Genomic DNA, 25,172 nt, shown 5'->3' with positions numbered 1-25,172 from the left:
TGTCACCCTGGGCAGAGTGCCATGGCGTCATATCTCACAGCAACTTCAAACTTTTGGGCTAAAGTGATCCTCTTGCCTCAGCCTCCCGAGTAGCTGAGACTACAGATGCTGCTCATGAGACCTGGCTAATTTTTGTATTTTTCGGAAAGTCTGGTGTCTCACTCTTGCTCAGGCTGGTCTTGAATTCCTGAGCTCAAGCAGTACACCTCCATGGCCTTCCAGAGTGCTAGGATTATGGGAGTGAGCCACTGTGCCTGGCTTCATCACATTAAATGCCCACATCCAGAAATCATCAAGAGCAAATCAACAACCTAATGAATCATTTCAAGGAACTGGAAAAGGAAGAGCAATCCAGAACCAAACCCAGCAGAAAAAAAATAACCAAAATCACATCAGAACTAAATGAAATTAAAGAACCATTCAGAATGAACCATTAACCATTCAGTTAATGAAGCAAAAAGTTGATTCTTTGATAAATAAAATTGATAAACCCTTGGCCTGATTAACCAGAATCAGAAAAGATCTCTAATAAGCTCAATTAACTTCATTGAATACTACAAAAAGTTTTCTATTTTAAATTTATTTTTTATTGTTTATTTATGTATTTATTTTTGAGATAGAGCCTCACTTTGTTGCCCTTGGTAATGTGCTGTGGCATTATTAAGAGCCTCAAACTCTTGGGCTCAAAGTGATTCTCTCACCTCAACCTTCCAAGTAGCTGGAATGACAGGCACCCGCCACAATGCCTGGTTAGTTTATAGAGATGAACTCCTGAGTTCAAGCAAGCCTCTCACCTCTGCTTCTCAGAGTGCTAGGATTATAGGTATGAACACTGTACATGGCCTAGAAGTTTTTAATTTTGATATAGTCCAATTTATCTTCTTTTTCTTTGATTCTTGTGCCTTTGGTGTCATATTCAAGAATTCAATGCCAAATCCTGTTGTGAAACTTTCCCCCTATATTTTCTTCAAAGAGTTTTGTTGTTTTAGCTCTTATGTGTAGTGTAGGCCATGCAGTCATTTTTAAGTTAATTCTTATGTGGCATAAGGTGTTGGTTCATCTTTAGCTTTTTGTGTGTGGACATCTAGTTTTCCCAGCATCATTTGTTGAAAAGACCATCTTTTCCCCTTTGAAAGGTCTTATTTGTCATCTTTGTTGAAGATCATTTGACTATATGTTTGAGAGTTGATTTCTGGGCTTTCTATTCCATTGGTCTTCATCTTCATGTCAGTACCATACTGGTTTTATTTGCAGTTTTTGGCCAGAGGCCGGGTTTGAACCCCCCACCTCCAGTATATGGGGCCGGTACCCTACTCCTTTGATCCATAGGTGCCAACGAGTACCATATTGTTTTGATTATTGTAGCTTGGGAGTAAGTTTTGAAATTAGGAAGTGTGAGACCTCCAACTTTGTTCTTTTTTAGGATTGCTTTGGTTAGTTGGGGTCCCTTGATATTTTATATTAATTTTAGGATAGATTTTTTTTTTGTTTTTGCCAAAAAGGTCACTGATTTTGTTAGGGATTGCACTGAATCTATAGATTACTTTGGATGGTATTGGCATTTTCTTAGTCCATTTTCATTGATATGAAGGAAATATCTGAGGCTGGGTAATTCAGTAATAAAAAGGCTTATTTGGCTTATAGTTCAGCAAGCTATACATGAAGCATGACACCGGCATTTCCTTCTAGTGAGGGCTTCAGGGAGCTTCTAATCAAGGTGGAAGATAAATTGGAAGCAGGCAAGTCACATGATGAGAGAGGGAGCCAGAGAGGGGAGGGATGCTCATGCTCTTTTAAGTAACTGGTTCTCACATGAACTAAAAAAAGGAGAACTCATTACTGTGGGGAGTGGACCAAGTCACCCACTCCCATGGCCCCACCTTCAACATTAGAGATCAAATTCTGATGTGAGATTTGGAGGAGACAAATATACAAACTATGTGAGATGCTTCTAATTCATGACCATGTGATGTCTTTCCATTTACTTGTGTCTTCTTTAATTTATTTCAGCAACATTTTGTAGTTTTCAGTATCTTTTGCCTCTTTGACCAAGTTTATCCATAGTATTTTGTACTTTTCAATGATATTGTAAATGGAATTGTTTTCTTAATTTCCTTTTCAGTTGTTTGTCAGTAGTGTATAGATATAACACTGATTTTTGAGTGTTGATTTTGTATCTTGCAACTTTACTGAATTTATTAATTTGTTTTTTTAAATGGAATCTGTATGGTTTTCTACATATAAAATCTACATATAAAATCATCTGTGAACAATGATAACTTTACATTTTCCTTTCCTTGGTGTTGCAGCTTGCCTCAGCAGGGGTGATGTGCACTCTTCAGTCTTCTCTCTTGGCTCAGCTCCAAACCATTAGCTTCCTTGAAAAACTTCTGTCCTTCAACTCTCCTTCTGGACAGGAGCCTCTATGGAAAGCTGGCTCCAGTTGTCCATCTTGCCTCCTCCCCCCTATGTCTTCCTTTCCAATTTGGCTGCCTTTTATTTCCTTTTCTTGCCTAATCACTCTGGCTAGAACTTCTGCTACTATGTTTAATGTAAGTGGCAAAAGCAGGCATCTTACCTTCTTCCTGATTTTAGAGGAAAGGCTTTCAGCCTTTCACCGTTGAGTATGATGTTAGCTGTGGTTTTTGATATATGGCTTATTTATGTTGAGGTAGTTTTCTTCTGTTGGTTTTTGCATGTTTATCTCACAAGTTCTTTTAAAAGAGAAACCAGACCATGCATAGAAAAATTAATTGGCTGTGTATTAGTCAATTTTGAGCAAGTCACTTACATCTGTGAATTTAAAAGATATCCTCATTTTAAAGATAAGTAGTTGAATTAAATTTGGGAATCTCAAACTTTAGTGTGCATTGGAACCACCTGGAGAAGTTGTTGAAAAAATTTTGAGTTAAGTCCAGCAGTTTGTACTTTTATAATTCTCCAGTTATTTTGATGTGAGTGAGTTTGTTCTTTAGAACCTTTTTTTTTTTTTTTTTTTTTTTTGGAGACAGAGCCTCAAGCTCTGGGTAGAATGCTCTGAGTCACCCTGGGTAGAGTGCTGTGACATCATAGCTCACAGCAACCTCTAACTAATGGGCTTAAGGGATTCTCTTGCCTCAGCCTCTCAAGTAGCTGAGAGTATAGGTGTCTGCCACAATGCCTGGCTGTTTTTTGGTTGTAGTTGTCATTGTTGTTTGGCAGGCCTGGGCTGGATTTGAACCCGCCAGCTCTGGTGTATGTGGCTGGTGCCTTAGCTTGAGCTACAAGCACTGAACCATACTTTAGAACCTCTTATGGCTCTAAAATTCTATGAAGATACTTCCACTAAGAGGTGATAGATTTTCATCAGAGGGGATGAAATGTGGAATGGGCCATTGAGTAGGATTACGATGGCTTCACTTGGTGGAGTAGCTGCCTCCTGAGATACAGGCATGTTGGATGGAGAGCAGGAATTATAAAGTGTAGGCAATTAATATTGGAAAATGAATATGGCTGGCTTCAGAAGTGTTTAGTGTGAGAAGATTGAAGGAAAGAAGAGGTTTTGAAAAATGGTAGCAGAGGGAGGGTTTAAGGAACAGTTTTTAGCAGAAAGGCTATGGATAGGATCATACTGCCCCTGTTTTACCACCAATAAGTCCTTGGCAAGACAGTTGCTGGTGAGGGAATTCCAAAGAGCAGTGCTGGAAACCGGAATGAAGGAATGCTGCAGTAGGCAAGCAGCTGGTGACCAATTTGCATAAACATGCATACTTACATTACAAAAGAATTAGAAAGAAGTTGTTTACAGTTAGTAGTTACTCTAATGTATTTAAATGGCCTAAGAATTCAGAATTTATAAAGGGACAGAGTGAAGAGGGAACGTTACTCTCCTAGTTCTCCCCTTCTGTTCAATTTTTCTTTTCAGTTCTTGTAGCCTAAGATACTATCTTTTGTTAGCCTGCTATAAAAGGTGAAGAGGAAGTCACGCCAAGGTGTGCTTTGTCTTTTCTTTCCTCTCCCTCCTGATCTTTACTTCTTACATAGCTTGCTTTTTCTGTGATATTCACAGTCTTTTTCTTTTTTTTTTTTTCCCTTTTTTTAGATAGAGTCTCACTCTGTTGTCCTGGGTAGAGTGCCATGGCATCATCTTAGCTCACAGCAACCTCAAACTCGCAGGCTCTAGCCATCCTCTTGTCTCAGCCTCCGAGTAGCTGAGACCACAGGTGCCTACCACAATGCCCAGCTAGTTTTTCTATGATGCCTGCTTAATTTTTCTATTTTTAGTAGAGACAGGGTCTCACTTTTGCCCAGGCTGGTCTTGAACTCTTTAGCTCAAGCAATCCACCCTCCTTGGCCTTCCAGAGTGCTAGGATTACAGATGTCAGCCACCATACTTTGCCCTTCTCAGGCATTTAATAATTAAAATAGACTTGGAGGGACAGGACTTAGGGTTAGAACTATGGGGTAGGAGGCTGTCTTCTACCTCTGGGGAGAAAAGTAAACTTAGAGACCCAGGAAGAGCAGCTGGAACCCAAGTACCTCCCCTAAAGATTTGATCCTTCTTAGCTACAAAGTCTTGGAAGGTTGATGGTGAGGGATAGAGAGATAGTTTATGGAGGAAAAAATTGCACACTGCCTGCTCTGTTCTTTTTTAAAGGTAAAAGTGGACCAGAGGTTGAAGGGCCTGTTAGAGTTATATCCTAAAGTCTCTGGGTTTTAAATATGGAAATACATAACGTTCCCTGCTTAGTATTTTAGAAAAATCATTCTAGCAGCTCTTTGGAAGGTGGTCAGGAGGGGGCATGAGTGGCTGCAGAGAGATAGGTAGGGCAGGTAAAGACCATGTGGCCTGTGCTGGGGCGGGAACAGATGGATCGCAGGGAAGTAGATTTGGGATATATTTTGGAGGCAGACCTTCCACCTTGCTGACAGTTTGGGGCTGTGTGGCCTAGAAAAGCAGAGGAGTTATAGACAAAAGAATGGTCCCCCTAAGATGTCCACATCCTAATTTCAACACCTGTGACTATGTTACCTATGGAAAGAGATTTGGTAGATGTGATTGAGGACCCTGAGATGGGAACTCATCCTGCATTATCTGGGCGAGCCCTGTGTAATCACAAGGGCCCCTGGAAATGTCAGATTCAGAGAAGGAGACATCATGTTGGAAGCAGAGGTTCAAGTGGTGTGAAGAAGGGCTCGCAAGTCAAGGAACACAGGTGGCCTTTAAAAGCTGGAAAAGATGAGGAAACAGGTTCTTCCCCGAGGCCCCCAGATGGAACCAGCCCTGCCAGCACCTTAACTTTAAACTCTAGACTTTGATTCGGAACTTCTGACCCTTATAAGTGTAAGATAATAGTTTGCGATGTCTTTAATCATAAATTTATGGAAATTTGTTAGGGCAGCAATAGGAAACTAATGCAGGAGGCAAGAATGACTGTGGAGCTTTGTCCTGGGGAATCACAGTACTGTTTCCCACTGGAAGGGCTGCGGAAGGAGGTTTGGTAGAAGGCTGAGAGGAGACTGAACCTGTCAGCCTAGGAGGACTGTGGGTGGTCTCTGTGCCTATGTTGCTGGTCTCACTGGTCCTGGGCTCAGGGGAAGTTAGGGATAAGATGGAAATGTGGGAGCTGTCAGCAGGTAAATGTTATGCAGAGACATGGAGAGAGTGTATTGGATGAGTCATGGAAAAACAGCTTAGCAACTTCCAACAGAGGCCACGTACAACTTACTCCCTCTCACCGCTTGCTGTTTAAATTACGGTTGTTTCTTTTGAGTCACCAAATGACATTTCAAAAGATAATAAGGAGCTGCCACTTTGGGAGGAAAGAGAACATTATTAAGCAGCTTGTTAAAAGATCAAATTTCTGGACTGCGTAGATAGTGGGAATATTTCTTCCTTCATTATTTCCTGAAGGATACATGTGAGCTTATTTGACAGATTTAAATCTGTAGTTTAATCTGGGGGGACTTCTGTGAGTATACATTTTTAAAAAATGTATTGGTTCGTTACACTTAAGTGTTAGAAGAATTCTAATTCTGTTTGTATCAGTTGTTTCCTGTTGTTTTGTATCAAGGGCTTCGGTGACAGCTGCAAATGTGCTTTGAAAATAAGATAGAAAAAAAGGCAATACAGTGGAATCTATATAAATTCATATGTCTCTTATTCATTCTGAGCTGGGGTTCTCAGTCAGCCCCCCAACCCCGGACATTTGGCTGTGTCTGGAAGTAGTTTCGTTTGTTACACCTGGGGTAAGGTGCTGCTACTGGCATCTAGTGGATAGAGGGTAAGGATGCTGCCGCAGTCAGCATACCACAGTCCACATGACAGTAGCCTTACGTCAAAGAAATATTTAGCCTAAAACGTTAATGGTGCTGAGTTTGAGAAATCCAGCCATAGAGTTAGTAAACCTGTAAATTGGGAAAATGGCATCTATTACCTTTCTGTTTCTGACATTATATCTATTTGCACACAGAGCTAAGAGCCTTTTGCTGCTCTAACCTATGCACTGCAACTTTCTTGCAGATGCTGTAATTTTTATTTTGTGGGAAGCTGGCTAAGCTCGTGTTCATTGGAATGGAAAGCTGAAAGAAAAGTTTGCTTGAAGTTTTCATTTAAATAATTTTGATTAAAGGATACGTCTACAAGCAGCATGAAGGATATATGCTTTATATCTAACTGCCTGACCACATCTCCCCTTGGATATATAATGTGCGCATCGACCCTGATGGATCCCACACAGAGCCCTGCATTCCTGCCACTACCTCCTCCTCCTGCAGTGTCCCCATCTCGATGAATTGCTTTCTTTGGTCACTCAGGCCAAAAACTTGAGTTTTCCTTGTCTCCCTCTGTTTCATCCATAACCAGTATCTGTTCCGTGGCTGACTCCTGCTGACTTTGCTTAGTTTTTGCAGTGGCCTACACACTCCTGCATGGCTGATGTGTCATTTATTCTCCAGCTTCACTGTCTACCAGACTGCCCTGAGTCCCTCCACTTGGCCGAAACTGCCCTTACTGACCATTGCAAGTGTGACCCAGCTCAGAGTTCTCACAAATAGCTGTTCCTTGTGCCCAGAATTCTTTCCCCCTGGGATGCCCATAGCTGGCACCTTCACCTCCCAATCTTTACTCAAATGCCCCCTCTTCAAAAAGTGCTTCTCTAACCATCCTGTTTAAAACTGTCACCTCTGTGTTTGCCAGTCCCTAACTCCCTTTGACTCTTACCTATTTTAACCTTTTTACCTCTAGCACTTACCACTGTCTAACTTGGTTTAAATTTACTTATTTATTTGTTGTATTACCCACTCATCCCCAAATATACCCAATAAAATGAAGATTCCAAAAGTCCAGGGCTTCTGCTTGAAACGTGGTAGGCACACGTAATTATTTGTTGTATGAGTAGATGATTTTATGTATAATATAGAAGGCAGCAAGGCAGTGTATAATCTGAGGATATGAACAGATTCCACAGTACTGTTTTTATTTTCATATGTTTTCAAGGCTCTGTATAATTTCTGGGTTCTTATTTGGAAATAAAAATGGAGTTTTAATAAGTCCCAAACACTACATGGAAGTGGTAAGAGATATTCTTTGTTTGCTCAGCTGGGTAAGACATTCTGCATAGTGGTCAATATTGTAAGTGTTACATTTGCAAACCGCGTGAATGCAAGCTGAGTGGTTGATGTTTTGCAGAATTCTACGGAAGGTGGATGTTAGAGAACACAAGGTCACGTCAATATTAGCTTTTATACATCTAGCTCGGGGTAAAGTACAGGTAGTACACATATTTGTTTAGAGTAAAATTGTGAAACAGGAAAAATGCGAGCCTCTTGTCTACAAACAGGCCTTAATGGTGTTATTTAGAAAGTCTAATGGTACCTGCAGTTTTGTAAAATTGGGAAATCCATTTTTGACATGACCTCCAATGTGAAAGCTACTGTTTCCATCCAGAGGGGCAGAATTCAGCCCATCCGTGGTCCTAGATAAGGTTAGAGTTCAGAACAAAGGATAGAACCAGGCCCAGCTGAGGACCAGAGAACATAGAACTTTCTCTAATCTGCGGCTGTGGGTCCCTATAGACAAAAGGACTCTTTGCCCAGTAACTCGTAACTGGTGACAAGCATTTTGCTGGGAGAAGTCAAGGAAAGTAAAAACCTCTTAGGAATACAGATGCCAAACAGCAGTAGATTTAGGATGAATTTTGAGCTATCTCATAAGCAGTGCCTGAAACATTTTTGCACGCAGAAATAATAGTCCTGGTATAGAGACCCCAGCAGAAATCACTGGGCAGGAACAGGATGAGACCCATCCATGAGGATCAGTAGAATCAAGGTATTTCAAGAGAAGAGAGATGGACCAGGACAGGTCTGCTTAGCCTTTGGTTATGTGTTTTCAGTTTAGGGAGGACTGGAAATTAATATTTGAATCTACTCTATATCATTTATGGTTTGCTAGACATAACAACGCTCAAGTGAACTGTGTAATTGCTGTGCTGTAATCCTCATTTTATATTTCAGAATTATTCATTCTTAACTAATCCTTATGTGGCCATAAAGACTTAAGTTAAAGAAACTTCCTCTGCCCTGGATAGATATTTGAATTAACTTGAGTCCACTAGGCTGTCATAGCCCAAATTCCAGGGACCAGAGTAGGCGGAGGGAAGTAGGACTCCTTGTGGAGCTGTTACCTTAAAGGAGGCTTTTTTCCTTCAGGATAGTATTAACATTATAGAAGCAAATTTAAAAAAAAAAAACAACTGTCGTGGAATGAGTCACAGACATTAAGTGCGGATCTTGGTTATGTTTTTTGCTTTCCACAACTTATATCCTATTTCTACTCCTTTATTTAAATTGTTTAGTGGGTGTTCAGTAATTCTGGCTAGAAAGACAAAAATATGCTTTTGCTTTATGACAAAAGCGTTAACAGAGAGAAAAGCACTCCGTGGAGTTGTGCAGTTTGGTGATGTAGGGACTGATGAGGGAAAAGAACAAGGTGAATCACACTTCAGCGAGAAGATTAATGCGTCAAATTAAATGTTACTGTTCAGGAAGGCAGCAGAAAGAAACCGCTTCCATGGTAACTGTTGTCATAGCTGTATTTTTTACTCATCTTTCAGAAAATATGTGAAAGCTAAATAATACAGCTATAGTGATACTTGTATTGCCTTACGCATTTTCAAATGCCAAGTGCTCCGAAGACTTGAGATTTAATCTCTCTTTCGTTGGCATCGTCAGCTTAATATCCGGCCACCGTTAATCACGAAGGGTAAATGTACAGAAGCGAAAGTGTATTATTACAGAAACCTTCAGGGTTGCTGAAAAATTGTTTGCCCCCCCCGCCCCAAACCACATATTAAATGCATACGGCTTCTCTTTTTTGGTTGCCCATGAGGAATTTTAAAAAGAAAATTTTAGCACAGCTAACCCGGATGCTTAGTTCCTGGAGCATCTAATTTGGATGACCAGTGTCTATTGTTCTTCTTTCTCCTCAGCGTCCATCTTTTGTATATATCTCAGTTTAAGGGGACCTCACACTGAGGGAAGGTCAGAACAGGGAAGGAGATGAATCTAGAATCTTTTAAAAATGGATTTATTTAGAAAAGAGCTCTTGTAAAAGATTTGATCAGGAGTTTAAAATTCCCAGCTGCATAAATCCATATTTCCCTTCTTCCCGTATCATCACTTTGGATGATTGAATATTGGCTAGATATCTTTCAGAGAAGTTCCGTCTTTCTTGGCTAGGTCGGCACAGAGAACAAAGTCAGACCATGACCTGCTTCTCTGATTAGGAAATGCAGATCCGGGGCCGAGGAGAAGAGTGTGCTTTGCTGAGGTTTTTGTCTTGTTTCTGTAATTATCTTCAAAGGAAATGACTTTAGCTTCTTAATTTAAGGCTGAAAAGACAGATTGCTTACAAAATACCATTTTTCAGATGCGTCTGTGTTCACATTACTTATTGATCTTGTGAAATATTTTATTTTATAATAAAATAGCATGTTTAAATCTCAGCACAATCCGGAGTGCAGCATGACACTCCAGAATGGAAGACATCCTGTGTTTTACTTCACATGCGTGCTTTTTAATCTTTGTTTGTTAGCAAACACTTAGCAACACTTTGCAATTTCATGATATTAAATCAATTCTAGAGTTTGTTCAGTTTTTTTTAAGGGTCAGAGGTCTTCCTTTGTCACCTTTGTCCCCCAGGCTGGAGTGGTGTGATCATAGCTCAACACAGCCTTGACCTCCTGGGCTCAGGTGATCCTCCCACCTAAATGTCCCGAGTAGCTGGGACTATAGCACCCCGTGCCGCACCTGGCTAATTTAAAATTTCTTTTTCTTTTTTTTTGTAGAGGTGAGAGTCTTGCCATGTTGCCCAGGCTGGTGTTGAATTCCTGGCTTTATATGATCCTTTTTCTTTGACCTCCCAAAGTGCTGGGATTATAGGCGTGAGCCACGGCACCTGGCCTGTATCTATCTTTAAATGCTGAGAAGGGCTCTGCCATACGCCATTCTCAGCTCTCTCTGGCCCCCTGCTGTCTTACTCCACAGATTCAAATACACTTGTTGCCCATACTGCAAATTTAGCGATTAATCATGCCTAAATTTGTATGTGGCATCTTTATAAATAATACTTATTATTATTTAATGGACATGTTGTATTTTTCACTCTTTGTGCTTTCTCATTTCATTTCCCCAACTGGATTATAAGTGTTTTTTGGTATAAATACTAATTCTTCTTTATCTTAACATCTGCCACGATGTCTCGTATGAGGTGGGTATTCAGTGCACATTCGCTCATGGATTAACCCCTAATACTGAGAATTGGAACATGCTGGAAAGGAACATGATGATATTTAAATGTATCCTGGCAAGAATGTTCAGCAAATTACCTTAATTTGCAAAACTGCTTTCATGTCACATTTGCAGCTGTTTCATTTCTCAGGCAAATGATTCATATTATTTTAAAGACACGGCTACTTGTAGAAGGTTAAAGCATAATGTTCAACGGTAATTAGCAATAAAAAATACAAAATTCTCAAATTTGACAGAGTATAAATGCACAGTGGAGTTTGTTAGAAGGTGGCCAGCTATGCTGGGAGGCTCTTAAGGTGGAACCGGCTGATAGGTACCCTGTGCAAAAGGCTGTGTTATTTTTCTCTTTTTTTGCTTTCTCTTTGTGCTTTGCTGCTGCTTCCTGTATTTTTGAGCTCTTTCACCGTGGCCGTCTTTTCTAGCAACTTTCTGTTACATTATTGTATAACTGAAGCCTCACAGCCATCCTGTTGGTAAGCAATTATTATTTATATTTTAATAACCAGGAAACACTGAGGCTTGAGGACTTTTGGCGTAAACTTGGCACTTTTTTTTTTCTCGCTGAGCTGAAGCTAACACCTCATATTTCTTCTTCTTCTTCTTCTTTTTTTTTTTTTGATGTATGACCTTGGACAAAACCACTTAATCTCACTGTGCCTTTTAAAAATGTTTTTATTCTTTAAACTGAAATAAAAATATCTGCCCTACCTGCTTCGGGGGGTGCGTGACAGTATTTTGAGATACTTAAAACATAAGAAATATATGACATTATTATTTTTATTATAACATGTATCTGTGTGATCAACAAGGTTCTAACTTTGAGCAAGGGATTAGAACCAGACTGCAGTTAAAAATAGCGGATGCATATTTTCTTTGGACTTTAAATCTCCTAAGGTATATTCGCATATTTGGATTTTTGCATTATGTGGGGAGAAGATCCACAAGCTGGACTTTGGTGTTTCTTTAGCTGCAGGGTAGATCCAGACTAGAAAAGCCTTTATAACCTGAAGAAAATGACTTATTTTCCTCCAACTTGTTTGAATTTCAACTTACATTTTACTTCTCCTTGGCCTTTAATTATGTGAGTTACTGGGGTTTGTGTCTCTGTTTTGTTTTCCTTATGTAAAAACAGAAACATACCAAAGCAGCACATTGGCCAAGGGCTCCCAGCGACGGTCTTCTCCCTCTTCTCCCGTCTTCAGCAGCTCAGGTGGCAGCAGCTGGCACCACAACGCAGGCTCCTTCTAGCATCTGATAACTGGCTCTCTTCCTCCCGTCTTGATGTTGGCACATTTCCAAATCTGTTTTCTCTGAAACATCGTAAAATGTCCTAAACCTCAAACGAAGGTGCTGTTTAATATTCCATGACCTTTCTTCACTGTGTTGAAAGAAAATGGAGTAGAAATTTTTGAAGGGTCTGTCAAAAACCAGAAGGGTAAGCAAAGGAAGTCACCATATTCAACAAGATAAGGAAAATGCTTTTTGAAATGATTATAGTTTACACACATGCCTGCACATTCAAGGAAAATATTTCTTGAAATGGTTATAGTTTACACACATGCCTGCACATTCACACAGCATATAAATTGTGTTCAGTATTTTTTTTTTTTTTTTTGAGACAGTCTCACTCAGTTGCCCTGGGATTGAGTGCCGTGGCGTAAATTGTAGCATAACACAGCAACCTCAAACTCTCAAGGATCGCTCAAGCGATCCTCTTGCCTCAGCCTCCCGATTAGGTGGGACTGTAGGCACCTGCCACAATGCCTGACTATTTTTAGAGATGGGTCTCGCTCTTGCTCAGGCTGGTTTTGAATTCCTGAGCTCAAGGGATCCACCTGCCTCGGCCCCCCAGAGTGCTAGGTTACAGGCGTGAGCCACTGTGCCCGGCTGTATTTAATATTTTAATAAACATAGAATAAACATTGCATTATCCTGGCAACAAGGAAAATAAAAACAAGAAAGATTACCTGCAGTCCCACTGGTAATCACGAAGCCTTTCAGTAGAGGAGATAGCTCCATAGTCCTGGCTTCTAACCCCAGTTTGGTCCCTTTTGCTCTTTCTAGCACCACTCCTCTTAGAAGCCCACACCCACGGTCTTCTTCTTTAGGAGGAAGGGGCTTGCTACCCGAAACGGCTTCTAACATGCATTTGTGAAGTGTTTTTGTGGCGACTCTGGGCACATTTTCTGCATTGCTTTCATGAATATCTTACTATATAAATTCTTGTGTATCTTAAGAGCAGGGAAACCACTTCCAAATTTTGTTTTTTTCCAGATCGTGCAGAGTCTAGAGCATACTTCAGTAAAATATATGCTCAGAGGATGTGTGATGCACAGCACAGATACAAGTTCTCCAAGTTGCTCGATTCCTATTTAATTATTAAATTCAGTCTCACAATATTTTGTGAATTCTGGGAAAGTGTAGACTTTTCATTTCATGTTTTCAGTTCCAGTTGTGGGTACTCACAAATCCTTGCCAGGTGGCAAAGACTACCATTTGACACCTAGTATGTGTGAAGCATGCTTGCATGAAAACACGTATAGTCTGCGAACGGCTGCTTTTTATTTCTGTAAGTAGTTTTTTTTTTTTTCTTATTTTCAGGTCTGTATTAGCTATTGTAGAGTATAACTCCCAAGAAAACATAACTGTCTCTTGGGTTTATGCGATGCACCACCACACACAAAGCGGAGCTGTACGATCGCCCGATATCACAGCGTGCCTTGATGAGGCACAAAACAAGCCTTAGCTGGGGAACGTCACAGTCTTCTCAAGTTATTTAATAGTACCCCATTAGGCGCTATCTACTAGAAATAGAAAGCAAAAGCACTTTGTTAAGATGTGTAAATTGTTCTTCAGTGAAGGAGGTTTGTGTATATAATTGAGCTTGGTTGTTTTTGTTTACAGAGCTCCTGTAATTTCCCTGTGCCAGATTCTGAGTCAAAAGAAAAACACCGAAGTCCTTAGGCAACAGCTGTTCTCCGTCCTTCAGGGCGGTGGTTCTGAGCCCCGGGATGTGCTCATTCTTGAGAAATGATGCTCTTTGGCTGCAAAGCCCTGCACTCTTCTACAGGGTTATTTTAGTGAATATCTTTATAAAAATGATGCTGTTTGATAGATACCCTGAAGGAGAAAATAACTGATTATGTCCTAATGTCTGTGGTTCGTGAACTCTTCTCCGAAGTGTGCCTAAGATTTGATTTTGTATTACTGAATACATTTCTAACCTCGCGGTGTGGTGAGGAATGATAGTATAGGGAGTTTCTGTATTTTTAGTGATGCTGGTTGGCAAATCAACTCTAAAATCAAATTACATCAACCAAAAGTAATATGGGTATTATGGCTGTGTATTATAAAACTTTGTACTCAGCCATTTTTCTACATTTTCTAAATTAGCCCATTTGGAAGAAGTGGGCTAATTTTATATGAAAAAAGGGGATAACCAACAATGTAATTTATAAAACAATAATGGTGAAGACTCACTTTACTTGATTTAAAAACGTATTTAAAATTGAAATTTATCAATTTTGTTAAAGAAAGAGTGATGAATTTAAATGGAATAACAGAATCCAGAAGTTAAAAGCTATTTTAATTGTGTTTAAGACCAGGGAGAAATAACACAACGATGGAGAAAAGTGACACTTGTCAGGTATTTATTTTGGTAGCGGAAGACTCTGTATTGTCTCTGTAGTTGTGGAATATGTAGAAATGGAAAGAGAAACAGAATATAAAAAAAAATGCACTAATGTGTCAAAATTACTTTAAAATGGATACAAATGTATTAGGCGAAAATACCGACTCCATTTGATACGTGTGCAAAGAAGATGAATATGGTGAAGCAATCTTCCATCATTTTTTATAGAAAATGTGCTGCCTTTATAGAATTAAATTAAAATGTTAGAATTTTTTTTTTTTTGAGACTGAATCTCATGTTGTCACCCTCAGTAGAGTGCTGTGGCGTCACAGCTCACTGCAACCTCTGGCTCTTGGGCTTAGGCGGTTCTCTTGCCTCAGCCTCTGAGTAGCTGGGACTACAGACGCCCACTACAATGCCCGGCATTTTTTTTGTTGTTGCAGTTTGGCCAAGGCCGGGTTCAATCTCACCACCTTCAGTATTTGGGGCCAGAGCCCTACTCACTGAGCCACAGGCGCTGCCCCAGTGGTAGAATATTCTTAATGATAAAGATAATAAAATCAGATTTCTTTTTCTTACTGTTCTTATGTTGCTGGCATTGTACATTGTTTCAATTGTCCTGGAGGGTAATCTGTTAATATGTTTGCCATAATGATGATGCTGCTGCTGATAATGGTGGTGGTAATGGCATGTGCCAGATATGTTCCTGAGTGAGTGGGGAGAATGGGCATTTAGAGGAAAGCTCACTGTCTCAGCCACATGGACATATCTGCTATTATACCTATCACAGAGCTCGTTGCACAAAAGCTCTCTAATCTCCAGCTCATCTTTTCAGATTTTTATTTCTTCTGAAAGCCATTTTCCTATGGGCCATATTTATTTTTTAAAAGATTAAGCAAGGTTTCTTTTTCCACATTCACTTTGAATCTGTTTTGGTAAACGTTTTCCTCCATACCCTGAATGTCTTTCTTCCTCTGACAGGTGGATTATTAATCATCTTTCAGAATTTTGTCCCAGTAGCACTTTGTCAGTAAAGCCTCTCTGCACCTCTGCTCCTCGCTGGGGCTCAGCCTTGGGCCTGAGACGAGCTGAGGCCAGCACCTCTACCTGCTTCTCTGGACACTGTCACTCCTTTGAGGTCAGGCTGTGTCCTTGTCCTCTCTCTAGGCAAGGTGGGGCTTAATACATGGGTGCAGGATGAGTGAATGAAAGAACAAAAGGAAAACCCAATATTATTTGCTGCCTCTTTTATTAGATTCTGTTAATGGAATTGTGTCGCCTTAACTTGGTATAAACTTAACCATCATCAAATTGTGTAGCTCCTAGTAATTTAGTAAAATGAAGGTACTGCAGTTCCACTCGGTGACCTTATTCAGCAGCAGGTGCTTCTTGGTGCTTGTATTTGTCCCATTGCTTGTTTGCTGTTAATGAGGTTTTTACGGGGTCACTTTCAGGTTCTTAGTGATTATAACAGATGCTCAAGGAGGTATATTTATCAGCTCTTGTAGGCCAGGCTGCCATTAGTGAACTCTTCTCTGTGATACAGTATTCTCAAGAGAAAATATGCTTAAGGACCTATCTTATTCTCAGGAAGTAAGTTTTAGCTATTTTTTTTTTTTAAAGTTTAGGATCCAGAACTGAAAAACCTCTCCTTGTACAAATTATTTGTTGTTATAAGTATGTTTATGCTAAAATTAATGCTTCAAGGTGCAGACTGAGTTTACATTAAAGATGAATCGATGTCTGTATTGAATGGACAGACAGAGGCTCTGCTGCACATGTGGGGCCCACCCTTGCCGTGGCAGAAGTTTCTTTCTCTTTCAGGTGGTTGTTCGGATGCAGGAGGCCCAGGACTACTATGGTCTACTCTGTTCTACACAGTTTGGAGTTTGACTCCGTGTTCCCTGTGTGGCATTAAGGGTTCGGGAGTCTTCTTTCTCCCTGTTTTTTATTTAAAATTTAATTTTTGTTGATTTTTCTTCTTAGATTTTATTTATTATTATTGAGTTGTGATTTGACTTGGCAGTGTGCTCGACTGGTCGAAGTCACCATTTGTTCATAGAGTTTTATGGGGTTGGGGTGACAAAGTAACTGTGACACTAAATATTTAGTGAATTATTTGGAAGGTCAGATATTTGGGGGAGGGATCATGAATCTGTGCCCTGGTTGCAAGACCCGTGTGATGTGTGTTGTGGAGCCTGGGGAGGGATGAGAAGGGAGCACGCCTCATGCTAGACTAAAGGAGGCACAAATAAGGAAGGCTTTATGGAAAGTAATGCAGGGGAGGTGCCTGTAGAGAGAGGGCTTTGATAATCAAAAATGGAGGGGGAGGGCAGAGAGGGGCATGGGGTCGTCCTGAAGGAGGTGGGAACAGAAAGTGCTGGGAAAAGCTCAATTGAATTCAAAGTGGGGGAGGGGGGAAGAGGGAGGGCAGAGAGAGGAAGGGGGTGGACTGGCGTGCTTTCACTTAATGGGCTCAAAGTAAGGGTACATGGCACACCTCCTGGGTGCAGGACGCGACTGCAACAGGGACCTTACCTAACAAAGGGGAATGTGGCAACCAAATTGTTTGTACCCTCATGTTAATCCGAAGACAAACAAACAGACAAAAGCTATGTAATGAAAAAAATGTGCTGGGAATGGAAGCCTGGTGTGTCTGTGTGGTGCCCACTGTGCCTTAGAATCAAAATTTGTGGCTGAGGGAATAGGTGTGCACTAATCCTTGTTCTTTTTTTTTCCTAATAGGGTGAGAAAGGAGAATTTTGTGTTGGATAATACTTTGAGGAAAATGCATTCATTTGTTACTTTACATTATTCAAGATGCTTCTGTGAGCTATACTAATCTTTAACACCTAGTAAAGAAGATTTAGGTTTAGATGGAATTATGTTTGTATTTTAAATGAAGATGTAATAATGGCAACGCTTGTAAATGTGTGACTCTTAAAGGGAGACCTAAACCCTTAGTGTTCCCAAAGGACCAGCTTCCAAGGGCTTTCTGAAGTTAGAAGGTCGCGCTATCCCATTTTACTGTCACATTCTGCTGATACATCATTTAGAGAAAGTTCCAGAGAAAGTTCCAATTCCTGCTGAAGAGCAGAACACGGACGTGATTTTTTACTTAGGTGTGCAGAAAGAATTGGTTAGCACAGAATCGGCTGAAATCAAGCTTTAATTAGACAGACTTTTACATAATTCACCATGATCACTTTGGAAGTCCAGGCAGAATATGCTTTTGATTTTATCACAATGAATTCATTTTGAAGGAGTGGTCAGTCATCTTATTAGTTCTTTTTGGTACGGATATTTAGATCTTCCCAGCAAAGCCATGACAATGTACCTAGTCTTTTAAAGAAATGAATTGCTCCGTAAAGATTTATAAGGAAATGAATCAATACGTAAAAAGGTATTCCTGTTCAATATTATTCTTGATGTGAATATAATCTTTCTTAAAGACAGGAAAGTAACTGCAGGCTCTTTCTGTCTTTCAATCCATAGGCTGTCCATCTGGCCCAGGCAAGTTTCCAGATTGAAGCCTTCGGCTCCAAATTCATTCTTGACCTCATACTGAACAAGTAAGTATTTAGTCATCATCCTTTGGGAAACCAGGTACAACAAAACTTCATTTTTATAATATTGAATTAGTCAAAATAACATCTGTTGTTGAAGCAACTGATCTTTTCTAGCTGATCATATGTCATACAGCCCATAAAGTAAAATATAAAAGTCTTAACGATGAATTCTTTTTTTTCCTTGAAAGAAAAGACATTTAACATTTACTGTGTTAAATATCTCAAATGTGGTGCTAATGTTATGATTTTAAATGGAATAAATATTTGAAGTAATGCTAGTTAATTGAATCTTAACTGTAATCATCAGTGTATATAAGAAGCATGAAAAACTACTGATTCAAGTATAATTTAACTTCGGTCTAGAAATTTTTCCATTTTTTCCTGTATAATGCAATTCACACGACTTCTGTAGGAAGAACAAGGTAAGTGATGACTTGCAAATAGCTATCTTGAGAAGATTCTTTGCTTTATAATTGGCTCTAATATGGATTCTTTGAAAGTTTGCTCCTAATGAAAATTCGCCTGATTGTCTCTGAGCATGCATTTGTTGGTCTTTAAATGCTGCTTCCTGTTGGAACCACTTGTACAGACATCTTTGTACAAAGTGTGACCCAGAGCTGGTGCCTGAGCCAGAGCTCTTCAGTCTCAAGTAGAGCTAACACAGAGCCTTTCTTTGGTGAAAACAATTTTCTGTGTGGTTTTCTTGAGTTACAAAAAAACTCCAGTCAGTATCTTAAGCTCTCATTAGTATTTTGATCAGGACTTCATCTTTGCAAGAAAGATACCACTTAAAGCGATCAAATGCTATATTCTATAGGTGGTCACAGCCAATATCTGAGAAATTGCACAGGGTTGTAAAGAACAACTATTAAATTTCTTGTATGCCAAATTCTGTGAGCTCTGCAGAAAAAAAAATGCGGAGTCAGCTCGGGTGCTCCTTGCTCCAGTGTTACTGCAGCTTCAAGTCAGAGTGAATCAGCAGAACTCAGAATTTCCTGCGTTGAAGGTCCTGCAGGTTTTCCTTCTGGGTTGAGTTCAGTTCCACCATGCTGTGTCAGCAGTGTGCCTACCTAAGAAATTTGTCTTGCCAAATCTTAGACTATGTTAAATAGCAGGATATGGCTAATTTTAGTTAAAGTTCTCTATTCCTTTAACTCTTACTGCAGTGGAGACCATTATTCCCAACTGTAAAGTGATGGCAACAATCAACACTGCTCTGTGTTTTGAGCAATAAAATATCACAGTCATAGCAGAATTTCCCAATCAGATATTAGATGGTAGAGAAAGGGTCATAGGGGATATCCAGGGACTTAGAGTTCTGGAAATGTGTCAGAAATTATTTGTCAGTAACATTGAGCCTATGAAGGCATCAACTTGAGCACCTATTACGTGCAGTCCCTGCCTTGAGGAATTTAGAGTCTCATAGATACATATATAATTTTAGAAGAGTGAGAAATGAAATGTGCTAGAAGTTAACGTGGTGTGTTGTGGTAGCACCAAGGAGATGCAGCTCTTCTGGGTAGAGGAGTGTGAAAAGGCATCTGGGAAAAGGCGATGCTTGAACTCAATGTTGAGAAGTGTGTTGTGGGCATGTGAGGTGCTGTGTCTGTGGAGGCAGGGCCGTGTTGCAAAAACACAAGTCTTTTGCTGAAGCTTTGTAAATGACGAGGTTGAGGCAGAGGGAGATGGATTGGGAGAGGTAAGCCTAGGGACAGTTCAACTCTTGGTATATCTGGTATTTCATGCTCAAGTGCTTGGCCAGTATCTCTTAGACTGGGAAAAGTCAAGTCTGGGAAATAAGCAGAGTTCCTTTTCTCAGGAAATGCTGAGATGCATGGAGAAGGAACACTTTTAAGAAATCAGAAGTTGATAAAAATTTTTGGGACTGCTTCAGTGTGGATGGCAAGGCAGAGAGAAGAGTTACGGATGACAGAGGTGCCTTGATGTTCGGTTGGGTGGAGGGTGTGGTATTTAGCTAATTTGGGCAGCACCAGAGAACAGACAGATTTAAATGGTGGAGGGAAGAGAATGTGACATTAGATAAGACATGATCTGAGGGGCTCTGAGACACATGAGACCAAGTCTGAGAAGTAGCTGGCCATAACCTCAGAGGAGAGGTGGGAGCTAAAGATAGGAGACTTGGGAGTTATTTTCTATAATAAGCATTTTACAAGGCAAATGTGGCTGTGAATAAGGTTGCCCAGAGAGAGCAGAAAGAAGCTGAAAAGACAGTTATGAGTGGGGAGAGGATGAGGAACCCATGAAGGAGATGGGGTCTTGCAATGTTGCTCAGATTGGTCTGGAACTCCTGGCCTGTAATTCGAGGTATGCGGTACCACACCTGGACTATTTCTTAAATTTTATTTTTATTTAGTATTATTTACTACTTTTTAAGAGCTGGGTGCTCTTATCACCACAGCGTGTGAGAGAAGGAGACAGTCTGAGGTGTGGATCCAGGGTCCAGTTTTTGTGGTAGCACAGAATTATGCAGACAGAGGTCTTGGAACATTGGTGAGTGAAGTGACTCAGGTCATTAGTATCAGGATCTGGTCGAGGGAAGAAAGGAAACGGAGGTCTCTGGAGTGAAAAGTGCATAGCAGGGAGGCCATGAGAATGGCCTTTGTGTGGTACCTCCCCGGGCAGTCCTGAGCCTTCTGAGGGCAAAATGAGTGTGCACTCAGTGACTTGGAGATAAGAGCAGGTATCACAGAGTGAGATGTGTTGTGGGAGTGGGCTCTAGTGTAAGTGCTTAGAAGTCTGGTCCATGTTAGACTAAAGTTAAAGAGTCAAGAAAATGTTTAAATGAGTCATAGAGGAATCAAAAGAGCTTCTGGGGAAGGAGGGATCTCGTTTCCACCCTGGGGCGATCATTGCCACATTATAGGCAATGATTTTAAATCACCAGAAGAGGGAAAGGCAGAGGTACGGGGTAAGTTTGCAGGCTCGGTGTGTGGAGGAATGAGCGCATAAAGATGTTGTGGACTGGTTCGGGTGCTGAATCCTCCTCCAGTGACCCCACCAAGCCTGCAAGACCAGCTGGTGGGGCCTATCCTGATGTAAGTTCCTGGGAGAAGAGCCTTTATTGGGTATTTTGATAGAGTGAACAAGGAGGCGTCTCAAGGCAGTGCTGTGCGCTTTCCTCATATGTTCAGCAAATGCCAAGTGAGCATCTGCTCTATGCCTGTGAGCGTTATAGGTGCTGCCATTGCTGAGAATAGGAAAAGATTCCTGTGTCCCCAGAAAGCCTCCTTGTAGAAGAGGAGGTGGGCAGAGGTGAGTGTGCTGAAGAAGAAACCATTGGGCTGGGTGAGGGAGGTGGAGGTGGAGTTGGAAGAAGCCAGAGGCCTGTCTGCCGAGGACCCTGAACTGAGATCTGGTTGTAAAGAGGAGCCACCATGTAATGCTGAAAGGCTGAGAACTCCACACAGCTGGGACAGCAAGGCAGCTGGTGCTAAGGAGGACACAGAATGTTCTAGAAGGAGGCTATCTTGACTAGAGTGCAGTGGAGGGGCAGGGCTGGTGGGAGGCTGAGGATCCCAGATCAGAGGGGAAGCAGCTGTGTAGCCAGACTATGTAGGACTGTGTGCCGTGGCGAGGACTTTGGATGGGAAGCTGGAGGGCAAGAAGTGTGGGATTGACCCAGCTGGGTGTCCTTTTCTTTTTTTTAGCCCAAAAGGACCTAGTTGTGGCCGAAGAGGACCGTTAGTCATGGTTCCATCAGAATACTCTTTAAACAATTTTATTTTATTTTTTCTCTAGAACAATCATTGTTCCAAGTTACAGTAGGTTTTCAAAAGACTTCTAGGTCACTATTTCTTCTTTGGGGGTGTCAAACAAGCAGTTAAATTAAAAAAATTTTATTTAAAAACTCATTTTATTGAGGTATGATTGACATTGGAGCAACAATTCTTAATGTGTATCAGCCCTTGGAAGCCCAGGGGTCTGAGCATTGCCTCCTCTGTGTGTATGAGTGGAATTATGCCAAAGCCTATGAAGCTGTATTTGGGGGTCTTCAGCAAGTGTTTATTGGGAACAGCCATGATCAGAGCTGCATAATAGCTCAGAGTGTGGTCCTATGGCCAAACAGACCTGAGTTTGAGTCCAAGGCCTGCCATTTACTAGCTGTATGATCTTGGGCAAGTTTCTTAACTTCTTCCTTTTCTTCTTTTTCTCTTCTCTACTCCCTTTACCACTGTCCACACACCGTAAAATGCACCCCTCTGAAATGTACCATTCAGTGGTTCTTAGTTATATCCGCAGAGTTATGCAGTTGTCACCATAGTCTAATTCCAGAACATTTTTATCATCCCCAAAAGAAACTTTACCCATCACCTGTCACTCTCTATTCCGCTCTTCTGTAAGCCTCTGGCAACCACTTTCTGATTTGCATATCCTGGACATTCCACATCAGTGGACTCATACAATGTGGGGCCTTTGTGACTGGCCCCTTTTATTTAGCATAATGTTTTCAAGGATTATCCGTGTTGAAGCTGAATATACCTCTGTGTGGATCTATCCTTAACTTTTTAAGCTTTCATTTCTTTCTTAAGTTGTAGGTGGTTATGAGGATTAAAGAAGATGATGTGTGGTACTTCCACGTGTCTGTTAATCAGAAGGGCATGATCAATAAATATTTGTATTTACAACTAACTGTTGTAGGTGCAACTGGGCAGTCACAGGACTGTCATTGAATAAGAGTCATTAATTTCATGCGGCTCATCGTCTAGTGAGAACAGCCCAGGTGAGATAACACATCTCCACTGATCTGAAGGCTTGTGTGCGATACATTTGGTGCTTCTCCAGCAGTCCTGCAGCTGCCTACTACACATCCAGCAGAGAACATGGCAAAACCTGCAGGCTAGGGCATTTATGGATATTTAAATTTCCAGGCCATCTGCCTGGGCCTGGGTGAAGGCACAGGCCCTTAGCGTGCTGTCTCCTGTTTATTGTGAAGTGAGATCCCTGTGCTTCTTTTGGCCTCTTTCCTGTATAGAGAGGAACAAATTCTCAGGATGCATCAAGCATCCAGTGCAAAGCATTCTTGGTTAATAAGGTCGCAGCATTTTCCTAAGGGAGCTACTGCGTGGGGGAGTTGCAAGCCTTCTTGTACCTTTGTCTCCAGTGGTGCCCTGGGAGAATTCTGATGGGGTGGGAGCAGTGGACGACATCCACATTGGGTGGCTGAGACCAAAAACTGAGGAGTGGACTGACAACTTGGAGGGTAAAGCAGCTCTGAATTTAGAAAAAGATCTTTGTTCTGATTTTCTGGGAATCAGAGGTGTTTAAGATGGAATATCTGCTGGAAAATGCTTATTTAGAGAAATAGATGTACACAGTAATTTTCTCATTAAAAATAGTTCATGCTGTGCTTTTGAAAGAAGAAACTAGCCACATCTGATGTACTTTCAGTTAGGTTAGAGTCCAGATTTCTTGCTGACTGGCACGTTAATTCATTCAGTCAACAAACATTTACTGAGCATCCCATTTGCAGAAGATACTATGCTGAGAAACACGGAATTGAGCGCTCTGTGAGAGAATTCCTCCTTTCCGAGAGCCCATGGTAGGGAGAGGAGATGAAATGTCTACGAATAGCATTAAAACGTGATGAAAAGGGACTTATGAGACCTTGGTGAGGAGGGATGGTCTCTGGGACAGGTGGAATTTGGTGGGGGTCTTGCCAGACACCCTTGGTTTTGGATCCTGTGGTGGTAGAGCCTGGGGTGAAGATCCCAGAACATGCCTGTGAGGGAGTGGGAAAGTGAGATGGGGAAGAGAAAGGAGCCAGGGACGGGGAGTCCTAGCTGCTTGCTGCTTGGGCATCTGCAGCTCATCCGCTGAGGAGCCCTGGGGCTCTGAGGATCAGATCACACAGGAGAGGTGCCGGCTGCGGTGGGAGCTGCCAGTCTGTTACTGGCTGAGGGCGCCTTCAGGGCTCTGACTCTTTTCTTCTTCCTCCTGGGTAGGAAAACAACACTTTCAGGCCAAGGGTCTCAGGTATTTCCAGTCAGCTGCCTTTTGTGTCTGAGGTGATGCTGAGGGTGTGAGGCTAGGACCCATGGGAGATCTACAGGAAGGAGCCTCACATTCGGAAAGACTGGGAGGGAGGGAGGTGCACACTGCCTGGGCAGGTGGTGGCACAGGTGTGGGAGCCAGAAAGCGCCATAACCCGGGGTGCGTCAAGGCTACTGAGCCCCCAGAGAAGCTTGAGCTGCTGAGCAGCAGATGAAGGCAGACCACCTATTGGGATTTCCCAGGTTCTACAGGGGAATTTCAACTTCATTCTTCATGTTTTTTTTTTTTTTTAGTTCTGCAGATTTGGAGATTGAACTTAACTTGCTTTGTTCAAAGAAACATGAGGAAGCAGCAGACCTCCCGCCACGCTTTCCTTTGGCGAGTGGTAGGACCCAAATCAGCAGATGTGGCTGGGGACCTGGGCCAGCGTGAGGCTGCGGGGTGGTTGTCTCAGCGTATGAGTTTGTGGGGCTCCTGAGCCCAGATTGGCTGGCTGTGTCATTGCCGGCCCCAGTGTCTCACTGCCAAAATTCCTCCCACCTCTGGAAAAGGGAATCTGGGAGAAGGCATTGGCCTGGGGGTTAGTCTCAGCTCACGTGCCCAGTGGGCACCCTCTGCGGCCTCCAGTCTGGAGGGGTTGGAGTACGTGATGTGCACATTGCTCTCCATTTCGGGAGTCTGGGTGTTTATGAGGCTGCTAACTCAGAGGCTAAATGCTTTATTTCCCAATTTCAAGGGGTCTACAGACAAAGGAAGGCTTTCTGCTACAATGGTAATGATGGCAATAGACCCTGTATTAAGCCCTTTACCTATCTTTTCCTATTTAAATTCCTTTAGTAACCCTGTGAGAAAGGTACGATCATCCCCATCTTACTGCTGAGTAACCTGAGGCCTGGTGAGGTTCAGTCCCACGCTGGGATCAGTGCAGGTTCTCTGCCTACAGCCTCCTTCCACATGCTGCTGTGTCCACACGCTGCTGTGTCCACACGCTGCTGTGTCCACAGCACTGGACTGTCAGTTCATGGATGAGCTGGGCGTAATTCTAATGACTGCACATCTGTTCACATTGAGAACAAGAATGAAACTACTATTGGTCAATTTTTAACAATATAAAGAAAATGCAGACAGACACAGTAGGCTTTAAAATAATCCTGTTTGCTGAGCAGAACCAC

The 25,172-nt window shown here is 41.6% G+C and overlaps 1 protein-coding gene across 3 annotated transcripts in view; it reads left to right on the top strand.

Moving 5' to 3' along the window:
• Window positions 1-25,172, top strand: part of ADAM23 (ADAM metallopeptidase domain 23) — a 166,211-nt gene that overhangs the window by 19,175 nt on the left and 121,864 nt on the right. For all 3 annotated transcript variants that reach the window (XM_012802203.2, XM_003785110.3, XM_012802204.2), the window contains exon 2: window positions 17,915-17,991. In XM_012802203.2, the coding sequence (XP_012657657.1) occupies window positions 17,915-17,991 (77 nt within the window). The remainder of the gene's footprint in view (window positions 1-17,914; window positions 17,992-25,172) is intronic.

The sequence above is a fragment of the Otolemur garnettii genome, unplaced genomic scaffold, assembly GCF_000181295.1.
Source record: "Otolemur garnettii isolate 467f Iridium unplaced genomic scaffold, OtoGar3 scaffold00013, whole genome shotgun sequence".
Classification (NCBI taxonomy): Eukaryota; Metazoa; Chordata; class Mammalia; order Primates; family Galagidae; genus Otolemur; species Otolemur garnettii.
This window is presented reverse-complemented; position numbering and strand designations above follow the sequence as displayed.